At 42.1% G+C, this 17292-nt stretch overlaps 1 protein-coding gene across 1 annotated transcript; it reads right to left on the reverse strand.

Moving 5' to 3' along the window:
- Positions 1–5108: 5108 nt before the first annotated feature.
- On the reverse strand, positions 5109–17187 carry rnf103 (ring finger protein 103). The gene is made up of 7 exons (XM_034543491.1): positions 14170–17187; positions 13324–13472; positions 10712–10827; positions 9810–10232; positions 9555–9687; positions 9055–9141; positions 5109–8299 (listed from the first exon to the last, which is right to left on the reverse strand). The coding sequence occupies exons 1-7, from the start codon at positions 14393–14395 to the stop codon at positions 7415–7417; spliced, it is 2019 nt and encodes a 672-aa protein (XP_034399382.1). The 5' UTR covers positions 14396–17187; the 3' UTR covers positions 5109–7414.
- Between the last annotated feature and the right edge of the window lie 105 nt (positions 17188–17292).

The following is a 17292-nucleotide window of genomic DNA, read 5'->3' on the forward strand; positions in this document are numbered from 1 at the left end:
TGATTTTAACCTACACATGGAATTCAACTGCAGTTTATTTGTTACATATTACTGAGTCCTGTAGACCTCATAGCCATACTTTAGACTTCAACAATGTGCCTAGCATGGACCTCTCCACCGCTGACCACTAGTGTATTAAGGTCTGTTGTCCAGTAAACCACCACTCAGTTTCGAGTGGTTGCTGAACATACAGATTCTGTTCCCTTTTTAACAAAGAAAAACACTTCTTATACAGATATGGACAAGTTGGTAGGAAAATTCAATCATATTTGTGAAACTACCCTGGACACACTCGCCCGATTTACAACTAAACGAGAACACTGTAGATTCTCTGGAACAGAACTCCAAATGAGATCAACTGGGCATCTACTGTACAATCAAAAAGTAAAAGCGGATAGAGACCAATATTTCTCTGAGTTAATAACTACCAATCAGCACAATTCCCTATTCTTATTTCCAACCATTAGTCATCTAGTGGAATCTCCCACTTGGAGTCGCTCAGCTTCATCTGCTGCTGGCTGTGACACATTTCTGTCCTTTCTCAACAAATGCAACATCGCCTTTCCAGCTTGTCCTATGATTATTCTTCATCCACATTTCCTAGAAATCGTTAAGCCAGTTGATATGGAAACCAACACGGTGTCCCATATGAAACCAGCATGTTCAGACAAGTGTTGAGGGAAATAGTTCAATGCTCCCTTTGCTCTGGATGTTTGCCACATTATTTCAACGCCTGTATTCAGCCGCTGCTAAAAGGACCTGGTCTTGATCCATCAGTTACACATTTTAAAAACAGGTTTTTAAGACAACTTCTGGAAACATAAATAACAACACTTTGGAAGCCACATATGACCAAACAGCAGGCTGCAGACTCTGGGCTCTGTACTGGTGCTGCTGGTCCCCATGGACCACGCTATGCTAATAGAAATACTTCTCTGGAGGGGTTCTCCTCTTCACTGTCAAATGGAACACTTTATGTCTCAATTGATTCATTTATCTCCTCAACTGCACAAACCACATTATCAAACAGATATAAACCATCACCGGACAATCGATCATAAACAAACAACCATATTGTACAACAAAGAGTGAAGCCTTCGCCGCACGTCCACGGGGATAACCGTGCTGTAACGCTCACGCTCGCCACACTAGAGCGGCAGTGATCTTCATGACGGCTACAAAGTCCGGCACAGTGTTCCAGATCTGGATGCCAGGTGTTCTCATCTGATTCCAGACCGTATTGACTGCGACACCGCGTGTCTGCTTATCTAGTGTTCCAGGTAGAGTGGTTCCACCCTGTTTCTTTTTATTGATAACTCACACAGTCGGTATATTCATTATTTCGCGAATTGCTTTACTTCTCAATTTATTTTCAATTACTTCACCATTTTTTTGTATTGCTTCTATAAAACTCTCCAATGTGTCCGCTCAGCCCTTTAGTGAGCTGTTTATAACCTGCTTTGCTCTGCAGGGAATGGAGGAGGTCCGAGTGCACTGGAAGTCCTGCTCCGCTTGGTAAGACACTGTACTTTACCTTTACTACTCTAACCTACAGGATGAGAAGTATGGCCATCACAAGCAGCCTGTAAGAAGCCTGTGGTGGAAACAGTGGTTTACACTGTAAAAAAGAAAGCAGCAAACCATTTGGAGCCATTAGCCTGTTCTTCATCATATGTATATATATATATATATATATATATATATATATATATATATATATATATATATATATATATATATATGCAGCAAGAACCAGAATATTCACATTATTCAAAAAGGTGGCTTTAGCTAGATAACATTGGGGATGTTTATGGGTGTAACTCCACATGTGTTTGACCGGCCTGAGCTGTGAGGACTATATGAAACGACTGTATACAGACGGGTCCACAGTCCAAAGGGCCAGCTGGGCTGTCAGTACATTGATTTTCACTTTATTACAAGTTCAAATGCAAACAACACAATCACAATTATATTTACCTCAGATTTACAATCACAATATGATGGTATAATCATTTGAATTGCCTAAGATGATGAATGAATAAATAGAACTTCATTCAGAACATATTTAACTAAATGGAACCATCATCACTGTCATGAGATTATAGCTACATTATGAAATCATCAAGTAAAAGAAGCTCAGAACCTCTGAGGTCACTCTACCAAAGCACGGGCCCTTTGAATATGAATAGATGAAAAGATGGCACCTTTGCTTTAAGAAGTGGCGTGAGAGTTTAAACGTCATCTGGGTGAGACGATACAAAGTGGAGCAGACATTCATTTTACTGTGTTAACCCGTAACATGGAAACTTCAATAAGAGGGACTAACTCTACCACTCATGAACTCAATTATCAAAAAACAATCTGCAAGATCATTTTTCTTCCCAGGCTAAGTTATGTCAAAAGACTTTGGAGACACATTATGTATTCATGTTACAACATGCTATAAAAGGATTGGTGGTGTCTTCTGTCAACCATTGACACACTTAATGAGCTTAATGTTTTTCCACTTACTTTCATATGGTGAAACGTTAAAACATGATGACACCATGAATGTCAATCACATGACAAAGTAACAGCGGTAACGAATGACATCAGACTTCTAAAAGCCAGTTAGCTCTTTACCACGATGAGTCTGTTATGGAAATGGGAAAAAAAAAAATCAAATTGCAGAGCATTATGATTCAAGTTCCATGATCAAATGTATTCACTAATCATTGCCATGTGTGCTCTTTTTCAAAGTGGCAAAGAATGGGAGGACACCTGGGAACCTGCTGTCAATTTTTCTGTCTAGCTGTCACTCTAGTTATCATTTTAAAGTTCCCTTTTTATAGACTTGTTCATATGTAATTAGAATAGATTTTATTTGTGTGTTGATATTTTTGTCTTGTGTAGATATTCATTTATGTATGTTGAGAGGGTTAATACATACTTTTTTCATTACCCTCTCTGGAAACTGGAAAATATCAATGTTTTCAAGTTGAAATGTTGAGATGCACCTAAATGTTATAGGACATATTTAGCACATTTTCAGCTTCATACTTGTATTTTGGGTTTCTATTAAAACGTGTTTAAACACTTTAATGTTCAAAGGTCTAACTGAATTTGCCCGTATGCTCTCCGTTTCAGTGCCTGTCTCTTTAAGACCCCCCTATTTAAGAATAAAAGATTTGAGTTTCTCCTAAAAGCATCAATGATGCTGTGATGGGGTTTTAAGTTGTTTTTCTTTCAATCATGTATTTATATTTAATACAAATTACACATCACCTCATACTAGACAAGATTAAATAAAATAATACATTACAACATAACGACTAACTATACGAACAATCAGACATCATCATCATATTGAACTTACTATAACAATTATATATTAATGAATGTTGAGCACTGAGGCCCTCGGGGTCCCTTGGATCGGAACAGGTGCCATGGTGCTGGAGGTCTGCCTCCTTTTGGTTACTCAGGTGGTCTTAGTTACTTAGGTGGTCTTAGTTACTCAGGTGGTCTTAGTTACTTAGGTGGTCTTAGTTACTCAGGTGGTCTTAGTTACTTAGGTGGTCTTAGTTACTCAGGTGGTCTTAGTTACTCAGGTGGTCTTAGTTACTTAGGTGGTCTTAGTTACTCAGGTGGTCTTAGTTACTTAGGTGGTCTTAGTTACTCAGGTGGTCTTAGTTACTCAGAGGAAGGGAAGGTTAAAGATTGGTCTGTAGTTAGCCAACACCTCTGGATTAAGAGTGGGCTTTTTCAGGAGAGGTTTAATTACAGCTACTTTGAAGGAATGTGGTACATGGCCTGTTAGCAAAGACACATTAACAATATCCAGCAGAGAGGTGCCAATTAAAGGCAACACGTCTTTAAGCAGCCTCGTTGGGATGGGGTCTAAGAGACAGGTAGACGGTTTAGAAGTAGAAATAATGTGTTCATCACTTTAATGTTGCAGAGCTCATTTTAACTACTTTATATACTTGATAATGATATACTACTTATACATCATAGATTATTAGTGGATTTATATATATTTGTTGTATGTGTGTGTTTGCAAGAGAGACTGAAGGGACTGAACTTATGTTGCTGCTATTCAACAATAAAGAACAGTTTGTTACAATTCTTCACTTCATTTAGTCCACTGCAGGGTGGGGGAGTAAGAGAGCTCTACTTTATGTGGCAAGACCAGGGTGTGGTTTGAGTTTCACGAGTACAGTAACCAATCATATTAGTAGTACAACAACGCCACCTTAGGGATTTCACCTAAAGAGTAAGTTTTGCCCCCAGCATCAGGAACTCAAGGGGCACGCAGATTAATCATACTGATGAGCAGGAGACGTGGATCCAGGTCAAACCATCAGTCTTTATGTTTACCCTTAATAATCAAAACACAAGATCATATTACACACACACTACTAATAATAAAAGAGCCGTATATACAACTATTTAGGGGCGACTGTGGCTCGTCCTTCAATCAGAGGACCGGCGGTTCGATCCCCGGCTCTGCTAGCCCATGTCGATGGAAGTCGGAGCTGAAGGTGTGCTGTTTATTTAGATACATTATGTGTGGATGATTGACTCTTTATAGGGTTTGTAAATATTTGTACATTATTATTGGGTTGGTGAAATCATCTAGATATGTATTGTAAATATATTGTTGATATATGTACTTACCTGTAGATGGTATGTTTGGGCTAATAAGAGGGAGAAGGTATAATGAGCTCATTTTGTTTGTGTGGGAGATTACTGGAACTGGTCAGTGATGGCGAATTTTTGATGTAGTAACTGTAAAAATAAGTGAAGCTTCATCTGAAACCTCTTATGGACTCCTGATCTGCTCCATTAGGCCGGTTGATATATGGAGGGGAACAATGGCCAGAAGAACAAGGAGCACCAGGAGGAGCTAGAGAAGGTGGAACCAGAGACCACATGCCAAGACCAAAGTTGGAAAGCTATACAGCACTCTGTTGAGTGAAATGAGAGATGAATGTGACAGCAGACTGAACAAGGCAGAAATTGATAACAATACGTGGAATCTTTGAGCATATATTATGTCTACCAAATTAATGTTTAAACACAGGAAAAGCTTTTTTAATTCAGGAAAAGAAACCTTCATTACCAAGAAAATAAGCACCGCTTTCAAATCAGCTTTATTTCAACAGTACAGGGATTCTATATGGCATATAATAAAACAGCTGAGAGAACAAAGCTCTCAAAACTAGATTTGTATTGATAACCTCTCATGAAGTCAGTGGATATTGTGGTTTATAGCCGCAGATTCCCAAACAAAATGACAATGTATCATATCACATCTGCTACACCGTGAACATGGGGTTATGCTGAGGCCCAATGAGAGCACATCAAAGGGTTCTATAATTCAAGAGTCCCACACACCATCAGATCATTCTGAAGAGAAACCAAAATAGAAAATCAGACTTTAAAAGAAATATCATCTGGATTTTCACATAATTTATCCATCACTTTTCTAATCTTCAGACCACTCAAAGCGCATTAAACAATTCACCCATTCACCCACTAACACACTAACACCCTGCCCACCAGGAGCAGCTAACATTCACACAGTAGGCGGGAGCCATTTGGGGTTAAGTGTGTAGCCCGAGGTCACATGATGGGCTAGTGATGGCAGGACGACGTGCTCGCCACTGATCAGTCTCCATCTCAGCCGAGGTCAAGGCAGCGTGACGTGTCCATGTCCTGATAAAGATGATACAACTGCACTGTAGTGTTGAGAAATGTCAAATCGTTGTTTACGGTCAGTCATACATGATGATTAAATAATACCACTGTGTTGTTATAGGTGCATTCATTTATTTCTTGGGCAAACTCAACACAACATCTGACACATCATCAACCTATAAAGTTGATTATGGTGAATCCACACCCCGTGCAGTGCTTTGGATCCAATGTTCTGTCCTTTTAGCTCTGGTTTGGTCTCTACCAGCTCCATCGGTCTCTAGCTCTTCACCAGCTCGTCTCTGTCTGGCTGCTGTCAGCTGATGAGCAGCTCGTGTGCTGCTACTGGAAATGACTGATTAGAGCTTTAAGGTCATTTCAGTTGAAAGGACAAGCTAACGGCTTATAATTCTGTGTTTGTCACTACTACACTTTTTACATTAGAGTCATGTGACCTCCTGGAAATATAAAGTGTTGATTAGTGCAGCTTTAATTGGGTTGGTTTAGTCATGTAGCTAGCCTGACACATGGCTTGTGGCCATGATCAAAAGTCACATCCAGAGGCAGTCATCTCTTATATTAGAACATTATATTATAGCTTCCATGACATTTCTTTAGCTCCTCAAATACCACGTTGACTAGGTCTCGTATTCTGGTGAGTCCATGCAGAATGTTGCTTACACTTCTTCAACCTTTAGGATTCCTTCATATATGTGAAACTTTCATAGAACATCTTCAACCAAAGACAATTGTGGTGATAATGTAATAATGCCAGCAGGTCAGTGTGCATGTGAGCAGCCTCTAACGTGTGTTTTCACAATGCTTCACACACACACACACACACACACACACACACACACACACACACACACACACACACACACACACACACACACACACACACACACACACACCTCCATCCTCACTATGACCAGCATGCTGTACTTTGTATGCTCACCTAAAAACAACTGGATGTGTTTGGGTTCTAAATGACAGCTCCAACACTAAGTGTTAAATGCACTAGAGGCACAAACTATGGGATGGGATGGGGCAGATAGATACAGGTAGAGACTATTCATGGGGCGGGGCAGGACACTTGTTTTAAGCATATTCTGTGGATCATCACAATAAATATGTGTCAAGATTTAGATTGTGAGGCGTTGACAGTGGGGCCATGTCAACACCTTCAGAAGCAGAAGGACCTGAGTGTGATATCACACACCCAACATTCATGGTACCGTTGTGCTGACCGATTCATCGTAGTACTTCTTTCTTGTGTTGACCAATGGGAGGGTTTGATAGAGAAGTTCTAAATACAACACACACACACACACACACACATACAGCATGGGGGTGTTTGCATTTGCAGCCAGTCATGATACAGGAAGGAGCAGTTAGTGTAGACAGTTGATAAGCATTAAATAAAATAGACTTCTTGTCCAGCCTGAAAACCCAACACCATGTGGAAGAAATCTCACTGATGTTTCTGGGTGAAAGAAGGCAAAACCAGAAAGATGTTTTTATTGCACTATGAAGTTTGCTGCGACTTCCCCAACAGTTACTGTGAATCCACATCCTTCCTACGCAGAAACCATAGATTCATCCGTCTGAAATAATGGACAGCATATTACCTTCAACGGTAATGAAAGCAAGCCGATTGATGACCAACGCAGTCCTGGTTATGTTTCCTCTGAACTCCTCCCCCAATCAAGCTGTGATGACACAGGAGTGTTGTCCTTCAGCCCTGCAGTGGGACCTCAGCAGAGCTCTGTGCAGCTCTCTGCTGTTTCTTCTTGTAGCTGGGCCAGCGGCACACGGGGCAGCAGTGTCTGCCTGCTGCCAGCCACACCACGATGCAGTGCTGGTGGAAGGCGTGGCCACAGGGCAGACCCATCAGCAGCTCCTCGCCCACAAAATTCTCCAGACACACCACACACTCGGAGCAGTGCAGCACGCCACAGGGCCACACCGACCAATCACAGGGGCAGCCGTCCTTCAGTGACCCGTTGGCGGATGGTGAGCCTCTGTTCCCATGCCGACAGCAGAATGACTGACAGCTACTGCTGGCGTCCATGTTGTTGCACTCCTGACTGCTGCTATGTGGAGGGGAATCCATCTGCTCCCTGCTCTCTGTGTCTGAATGTAAACCATCTGTCTCCTCATCCCCCTCCCCAGTGTCCTCCCCAACAGCTCTGAACCTCCAGGTTGGCAGGGCGTTAATATAGTCCACGTTTACTAAAGGGCGAAGCCAGAGGTCGGGGAAAGCCAAACGCTCCAATAAGAAGTTGTGGTCATCGTCCCAGTCGGAGTGGTCAGACGGGACCTGCTGCAGCGATGCGATTGGGTGGAGCAGATAGGAAGTGTACCAGTCCCACAGACTGGCCAGCCACTCCAGGTTGGTGGTGCTGTCCTCTTGGCTCCTGATGCCACAGCGGCGTTTCTTCTCAAAGTAGTCGACCAGCAGGCCGTGGGCCAGGTAGGTGGACAGGAAGAGAGCTGGGTGGGACGAGTAGAAGGTCCAGTCAGCTCTCACCAGGCTGGCCAATGTGGTGGTGTCAGTATACCGAAGCAGCTTCAGACTACAACCATACAGAGTTTCCAGATAGGGCAGCTGGAGGAGAGCCTAGAGGAGTGACCAATCAGTGATCAGTTATAAACAGGTATATCTTTCTATGACTGACACAGACATTTTACAGTTGATTATTAAGGCCTGAAAGATGTTTTATTTTGAAAAATGAGCGGAAACATCCATCTTGACACGTCAAGACGCTTGTCTCGGTCAAATGATACGTTACCCCACAAGTTAACCCACAAGCTAGCAAAAAATTAAAAAACAAAAAACGAGAGACAGAAGAAGAGCCGACAACTTCCAAGAAGAAGAAAGCTGAATTTAAAAGACAATATCAGGAGTCCTGCTTCAAATACGGCTTTATCGCTAGATTCTCACTCGACAAGCTTTTTTCCCCTCTTTTTCTCTGCATAATGTGGCGATAATTCAGTGTTATGGTGGATTGTATTTTTTTTATGTACTTTATATTTGTTTTCATGCCAGTCGTATCATTTGATATTTATCTCCCACACCTTGAACATTTTTTATATATATATATATATATATATATATATATATATATAAAAATGTATTATTATAAATTATATTATATTATAAATTTATTATTTATTGTCTTACACGAAACTGGACCGTGGTGCAGTGCAAAATGCCATAAGCTGAAGCTAGTGGTGACTAGTGTTGCAATATGCATATCAGCGTTGTAATGTGAAACCTTTGGGTATTGTATCCCATGCATGTAGTGTTCAACACAGGAAGAATGAGTGGATGAAGACAGCACTGAGAGTCGGGTGGTACGGATGATTTCCTACCAGAACCGGAAGCCAGGACCCCAGCAGGATGGAGTTGTAGGTTCCAAGTGTGCGGATCAGAACTACAAATCGTTTCACTGTTGCTCCCTGTCCATGAAAACAGGTTTCAATTAAACAATAAATACAGAACTAACTGAACCGCTCTCTCTCCCTCCCTCACTGTGTATGACATATCTGATCAATGGTGATGTAAGTATTCAGAGCCTTTGATAAGCAGTACTACAGTTTAGACAACATGTTACAAAAGGTTCTGCACTCACTTCGTTTTTCATTGTCAGTGAAAGTACAGACAAGAAACATAAAGCCGGCTTTACAGTTATAGACGTACGTACAGGAGTAAAGAGTGCAATATTTCCCTTTTGAAATGTAGTGGAGTAGAAGTATAAAGTCACTTCCAATGGAAATACCCATGGTAACAACAAGCACCTCAACATTTGACTTGATTAAAAGCACTTTGTTAATGCTGACCCCTGGGTGGGATAGAAAAACAGAAATGTGACCTGTGTGATGAAGAGGTCCATCCAGGCTAGCAAGTTGATCAGGACCAGACTGAGGACAAACAGATCATTGACCTCGGGCTGGATGGATCGTAGGAAAGTATCCATGGCAGCCAGGGACAAGAACTCCCCCGTACTAGAGAGAGGAGAGGAGAGGAGTGAGGGAGAGGTGGAGACAAGGAGTGGAAGAAGAAACAAACTGATTCAGGACATTTGTATTCGTTTGTAACAACAAGAATCCCATTGTTCGATCATCACCTGTTGCCATAGCGATAGATGCCCTCAGGCATCTTGAGAATGTAGGCGGGGCTCTGTGTCACACCAATCTCTGATAGGATGCTGTGGTTGTCCCAGCGACGTACATCCACGAAGATGAACTCAATCCTGCCGGTGAACTTGACCGACAGCGCAGAGAAGAAGGCGGGCGGCTGGGACAGACGGGCGAACAGAAACATCTTCACCGGGTGGGCCGGGTCAGAGCGCCACTCCTCCACCAGCTGCTCAGACTGACGCAGGGTTTTGATTCGATGAGCCACGTGGGAGGTCATCCAGCGGAAGATGTGCTCCGTTTCAATGCGACGGCCGTTGTATTCTTTCAGCATTACTTTACCCTTTGATGCCGAGGTCTGGGGAACGGACATGATCAGAGTGGAGCGCTGCCATCCACGCTTGATACATGACCTGGTGGACAATGACAGTATTACACCCGGCTCCTTACAGAAAGAGCCATGACACTGTAACAGCTTACTGCCCACACAGAAACTCATGTCAGCGTATCAACGGTGCTTTGTGCAAATAACCACCGCAAATGACATTAGGAATGGTGATGGTTTGAACTGACTTCAGTCCAATTTTTATTTTTTTATTTACTGATTTATTACACTTGTTTTGATCTTGTTTTTCTACTTATGTCTTTTGTTTGTTTGTACTATCCAGCTGTATTCCAGTTAATGTCTCCACTGTGGACTAATAAAGGATTATCTTATCTCATAAGGCATCATCTGCAATAGGCAAAACATATACATACTGAAGGAGAGAAAAATAAAAGGTCCAACAGAAGAAGGAGACATCCAAGTTCACAGTCCAATGAGCATCCCTTGCCTGTGTGCCCTGAGAGAAATGACAAGTGTGGGTGTATTATAGAAGACCCTGCTTCCCACCTGTAGTCATTAGAGCAGTTGAAGGTTCCAGTTCTGATCCCAAACTGAGACACTTTCTGCACCATCTTCCCCCAGTTGGACTGACTGAGCAGAGCGTCCCGGTCCTGGGCAATGACCTGCAGGTACACACAGGACATGAGCGGGTCAGACAGCTCGTACTAAACAATTCAGTGAACCCGTCTGCGGAGGCACCAAACACTTCTTCTTCTTTTTAGTACTTTTGATGAAAGAAAGTGGTTCAACGTCAACACGTCTGATCCATTTGCTTTACCCCATTCAAATTAAACATTACAGCCAGACTTCCATATGTTGGTCCTCGGGGCAGAACGTGGGCTGGAGGTTGGATCGGATGTTGGTGCCACAATGTCGTGACCATTCTTTGACAGGTAGCAGAACACCCGTCCCGAGTTCATTAAGCTGGTTTGGAGCCAATGTGAGCCGACCGAGTCAAGTCCGGTTTAATTCATTGAAATACAGAACATGTCCGTTCCTTGTGAGGAAAACAAACAGGAGTGGATAGATGAGTTGAAGTAAACTGTTACTGCACTCTGCTTGTTAGTATGAACTGGTGAGTTACAGTCAAGTGTGAGTGTTGAAAAGTATGCATATAATAAGTGCTGAAAATGTGTACATGAATAAGATGACAATGCACCATACTATAAAAGTACTTTGATCAAACAGGACTCCAGGCAGGTAATATAAGGTATGAAGTGCATCTCATGCCAATAGACTCATGTTATCAGTGCAGAGCTTAAAAACAGTGTTTCAGTTGGTTTAACTTAGTGGTTCTCAAACTCGCCCCACTTCGGAGGAAGAACATTGTTCGTGCCCCACCGCCCCAACAAAAATGTAACAAAATGATCCATGCTGAATTTTTATTGAAATGACAACTTTGTGACTCCTCCATCTGTGCTTTTTCAAATAATAGAATAAAGACAATTGCAATCACTTTCAAGTAAACCAGATTGCTCCATCAGACAAAAACTAATAAAATGTGCATTCACTTTAATAGCTTATTGTGGCTGCAATTTACACGTTTGGCACTGAATATATTTTCAAGATAATAACAATAAAGTGCAACCTGTGAAAAACTAAACAAAACAAGTTAAAATATTTGGCAATAAAGAGTTTTACACTAAATATCTTTTCAAAACAATAACGTGCAACCGGTGCAAAACCAAATGAGTGCAGATATGTGTGAGCCATCAAGTTGTATCAGTATTAGTTCAAATGAATCAATATTCCCCTGATCGTCCCACATCTCCAGCTGCCTGAGGAAGGTGCTGCTCTCTGCCTTGAAGATGAAGATTCATTCAGCTTTCCAAATATGTCACAGAGAGGCCAATTTCATCAGAAATTATTCAACAGCAAATTAATAATTATAATTGAATTAATAAATTTGACTCCAAAAAGTATATACATGTGTAACGTTACAAAGATAAAATAAATGATGAACTGAGTCCACCTCCTCTTTGCAGAATAATATGTGTTCAATTCAACATGTCATGCATATGACGGATTTCTTCTCTGAGCTCAAAGACAACCCCTTCCCTCGTGAGAGCCACCGAGCTTCGCTGTGAAGCAGCTGAAAGCTCCGCTCCCGTCTCCACAGTGAAAACAGTGGTGCGTTCAGGGGTCTTGTTTTTATGATCACGACCACGCTGATAGCGTCGGTTAAAACCTCGTTTAGTTCACGGCTCATCTGTCTGTCTGCTAGCGCCTCTCTGTGAATGACAGTGTGTCCATTGCACATTTAAAGAGACCCTCTTGATCAGCTTCCTGTTCCCTGCCGTGGTCTGAGCAGAAACCCACAACTCTCCCATTTCAGCCCGTGTTGTCAGGTAACTGCTCAGAAGCCTCACGAGCTCTTCAGTGTGCTAAGCTACTAAGCTACACGGGAGTCGCAAACCGTAACCTGTTAACGCCGTAACCGTAGCGTAAACATTTACACATACTTTTGTAATACGTGAAGTTTTTTTCTTGTTTATTACTGGAGCACTAATTGCATATGACAGAATACATTCATCAACATTGGAAAAGGAAGCGTTGGGTTTACGTGCTGCGGTCACCACCCACTAGTCAGACCTACCGGACCATGGTTCATGTTTTACTTGTGTAGCAACACGGGCTACAACTGCATGTTGTTGTGCACCCCGGTGTTGCAGAAGGACAATACATGATCCTTGAAACCTTGACGGTACCAGACTGCCTAAGAATCAAAGTCGAGTGTGTCCGTATCCCACTGCTGGTCCAGAATCACCTCCACATCTTGGCAGAATATAGAATATATTCCTAAACTGCCACTGACCTGCTAATATATATATTGGATGGAATAGAGCCTGTGACATGCAAGAAGTGCGTCTAATTGTATAATCAGCCTGATCAATACGCTCACGGCTCAGGGCCGATCGAAACGCGACTCTATTTTGTGTGAATTAAACAATCTGTGATGTGCGTGTAAGCAGTGCTCATGAAATTGTCACTGGCTGACTTCCTGAGTGGAAAGTTGACGGATTAAGAAAATGTGATATTCCAGCTGTATGCAACAGAATTAGTGCCACTTAATCAGGCATCACTACTATGTTTAATACACTGTTATTAAGTGCCTTTACCTGAACCAGCCATATCCCATCTTTAGTGTCCTCCACTAATTCATAGAAGTGCATCTCTCCACTGAAGTGTGTTGTGCCGGCATCTCCTGCCTCCGTCTGCTCCTTCTCCTTCTTGATGGCCGAGTACAGCTCGCCATGTGTCAACTCTCCTGTGGAGAAACAACCAGGATTGGAAAAGGACTAACAATGTATCCTCCTGCCCCAAACAATAAACAAATACATTCATTTCTTCTTTAATTCCAAGTAGAACAAATACTAATGCCTGGTATATGTGAGGTGAGAATGTGGGGAATGCCAACTGCAGATGATCTGTGAGTCTGAAGACATGTCAGGAGGATATTTTAAAGTACTCAGCCTGGACACAGACCAAAGGATCAAATCCATGTTTCCATCAAAGGACCATTTTCATCACAATGTACACAGCTCATAACTAAGATATCAGACAAACAACACTGAATAATCAGGAGAATGGATTTATGAAGGTGTTTGGTAAACATTACACACTAGAGATCAAGTTGTCTGTGAACCGATCAAAGTCCTTCATCGATTATGTATCAGGTGGAACTGCTCTTCAACTTATTACAACATATTTCTGGTGTACGTCGCCATATTGTTCCATTTTTATTATTATTTAACATTATTCTCCCCTCTTCTTATAGCATAGTTCAACTCCAGGACAATGTCTAGAAACACCCCGTGGTATCCTTCTCATGCCTTTGCCAACATGTTATGTTTTAGAGATTCATAATCGGATTCCTCAGCTAAAGGATATAAAGCAACTGACAGACAAGTACCCGGATGCATGGTTGTGGCCCTCATTCATATCCGACTGAAGCCGACAGTTACCTGATTTCTCGACTAGCTCGCTGACGTCCTTCTTCTCGGCCAGTCCGGAGTAGCCCAGCCCTCGACACTCCAGGATGGTCTTCAGCTTCTTATAACTGAGAGTGACGGGATCAACCAGCTGCGTGGCGAACATCCCGGTCTCATACCAAACTACGGCCTCAAAGATCCTCGCTAGCATGAATAGCACTATGAAGTACAGGAGCAGGAAGAACAGCTTCAGCCACATCTTACAGCCGGACCAGAGCGCTGCTGCCGCAGAGCAATGTCTCTGTCATGGAGTGGGAGTGACAAGTGGGCGCGCTTCTCAGGCTGCGCTCACCTTGCTGCGTTACCGTTACCGTTACCGTTACCGTTACCGTTACCCATTCACGACGGACACCGTGATTCTCTACGTTAACATATCTGTCAGACCTGCGTCGTTTGTTCGACTGGAGCTGGGAAGGTTGTCCCGGGCCGTTCGCTTCCGTCACATTCACGAACCGTGCTAACGGTGACAGCTAGCTACCTAGCTTAGCATCGCAGGTAGGCCTCGCTGTCCACCGGAACGAACAGGCCTCGCGAGCTCCGCTGTCCGCTGCACGCGCTGCAGTTTCCCGCTGGACGTCAGCGGCTCGTGCGAAGTGCTCCGGTGGTCCCGGAGATCACAACACGACAACACGACAGGAATGACGGATCTGCGTTTTCGCTCTGATCAGCTGGTGTACACAGAAGAGTGACGTCACATCCGGCTCTACCTCACATTTAAACAAGCTACAAAATAATAGACTTGAGACTGAACAATGTGGGTATAATACTTGATAACAATTGTTGATATGTTACAACATCCTCGCATTAGATTAGTCTTCTACCGTTGAACTCTAGAGACATCATTGTGTACACTAAAGAGTTTTTACTTTAAAAGTCAAAGTCCTGCATTCACAATCTTACTCAAACAAAAGTTTGAGCATATACTCACATTATCTAAAGTAAAAGTACTCATAATTTAGAATAGCCCATTTCACAATAATATATGTTCATATTACTGGAATATTATGTGTACATGTGCCCTCGATGGACTGGCGGCCTGTCCAGGGTGTCCCCTGCCTTCGCCCTATGTCAGCTGGGATAGGCTCCAGCGCCCCGCGACCCTAATGAGGATAAGCGGTATTGAAAATGGATGGATGGATGGAAGTACAATCATTTCAAAACTGTCCAGCACTGGAGTAGATGATTTATAAATATATCTTACTATTCTGGACCAATTGAACTTGGGGAGGGAAATCACAAAGTATTGACAGAAGAATGTCTTTTCCTATTGTATTAAAAGTACGTGTACTTTTACTAATGTACTGTAAGTATGTCTTCTCTGGACATCAGACTGTCTGATGACTTCTGACTTCTTTTTGCCACCAGAGGAGTCGCCCCCTGAAGACCAGTAGAAATAATGCCATTTTAATTAAATTATGAGAAGAATTTGCTAATCGTATAGACAAAAAAGTATGCAGTTGGAGTATTTATAGATATAAAAACAAAACTTGTAATACCATTGATCACAGTATACCACTTGATGAATTGAAAAGGTATGGTATCAGAGTGATTGGGCTGAATTGGTTGAAAAGCAATTTTCAACCAATTTAGCCCAATCAATTTATTTTGTATAGCCTGAATCACAAAAGAGGCAATGCATATGACATAAATGATTCATATGATGAGAGTAGTAGGCATGATTAAAAAGTTACGACTACCAAAAATAACAGGAACAGTGTATTAGCCCAAAATTGTTCTTTTTGTACATAAATGATAAATGCAGATTATCAAAGAAACTGAAATTTATTTTATGTGCTGATGACACTAATATTTCGTTGTTGCAACAGCATTTGGAGGTTATTGCAATGGGAATGAGTAGATTGAAAGGGTTGTTTGACATAATGTAATTAAATGTGCAAGGTGCGTTGCAGTTTTGAGAAAAACAAGGAACATTCTGGATTTCTCACTGTAGTGGAGTAACACGTAAAAAACTCATTTGGCATACGTGATAATAAACAATATAGGATATTGTGAACAAATTAACATGCTGTTTTTAAACTTTGAAGTTCATGGATCTGATGTAATAAAGACTGCATAAATTATGAACCGAGCAAGAAAAAGGGACATTTGTGTATGAAAGAATGTTTATAAGACTCTGTTAAACCCGTTTTCAGTGTCAGACCGCCAAACCATTTGTGGTGAAATAGCTCTGTCCTTCAATTGAATTATTTCAAGTATTTGTTCAATAAATTGAACTTGTGGTTCCTAGAGTCCTAAAAAGTAGGATGGGAGCCAGAGCCTTCAGTTCTCAAGCTCCTCTTTTATGGAACCAGCTTCCACTTTCAGTCCTGGAGGCAGACACAGTCACCTCATTCAAGAATAGACTTAAGACTTTCCTCTTTAATAGTGCTTATAGTTAGGGCTGAATCAGGTTTGCCCTGGTCCAGCCCCTTGATATGCTGCTATAGGCTTATAGGCTGCTGGGGGATGTTTTAGGATACACTGAGCACCTCTCTCCTCTTCTCTCTCTCCTTATGGATGAATTTACATCTCTCCATTGCACCTTATTAACTCTGCTTCCTCCCCGGAGTCTTTGTGACTTCACGTCTCATAGGGTCCATTGGACCTGGAGGTGTCTGATGCTGGTGAACTGGCCTCCCGCGTTGGCCCTGCTGATGCCCCGCCCCCCCTCCTCTCTACCTCCTTCTGTTTCATGGATTGGAGTTCCATTCATACATTGTCATATTCATGTAATGTGTTTATGTAACTTTGTAATGCTGTTCATTCTGTACACATGACATCTATTCTTCTGTCCATCCGGGGAGAGGGATCCTCCTCTATTGCTCTCCTGAAGGTTTCTTCCCTTTTTTCCCTGTCAAAGGTTATTTTTGGGGAGTTTTTCCTGATCCGATGTGAGGTCAAAGGTCAGGGATGTCGTATGTGTACAGATCGTAAAGCCCTCTGAGGCAAATGTGTAATTTGTGATATTGGGCTATACAAAATAAACTTAATTGAATTAAATGCTTCAAGACATTTAAGTGTTTCACATCACATATGTTTTCTCTACAGGAGATCGAAAATGTTAATTTCCACAATAGCTACCACAACATGGCGACG

Source organism: Cyclopterus lumpus, chromosome 10 (genome assembly GCF_009769545.1).
Source record: "Cyclopterus lumpus isolate fCycLum1 chromosome 10, fCycLum1.pri, whole genome shotgun sequence".
In the NCBI taxonomy this organism is placed as follows: Eukaryota; Metazoa; Chordata; class Actinopteri; order Perciformes; family Cyclopteridae; genus Cyclopterus; species Cyclopterus lumpus.

Excerpts from the sequence above, each read along its gene's own strand:
- rnf103 (XM_034543491.1), bottom strand. The coding sequence starts at position 14,395 with ATGTGGCTGAAGCTGTTCTTCCTGCTCCTGTACTTCATAGTGCTATTC. Across the intron at positions 10,828-13,323 it reads ATGGGATATGGCTGGTTCAG|GTCATTGCCCAGGACCGGGA; the intron begins GTAAAGGCACTT and ends GTGTACCTGCAG. Across the intron at positions 10,233-10,711 it reads AACTGCTCTAATGACTACAG|GTCATGTATCAAGCGTGGAT; the intron begins GTGGGAAGCAGG and ends ATTGTCCACCAG.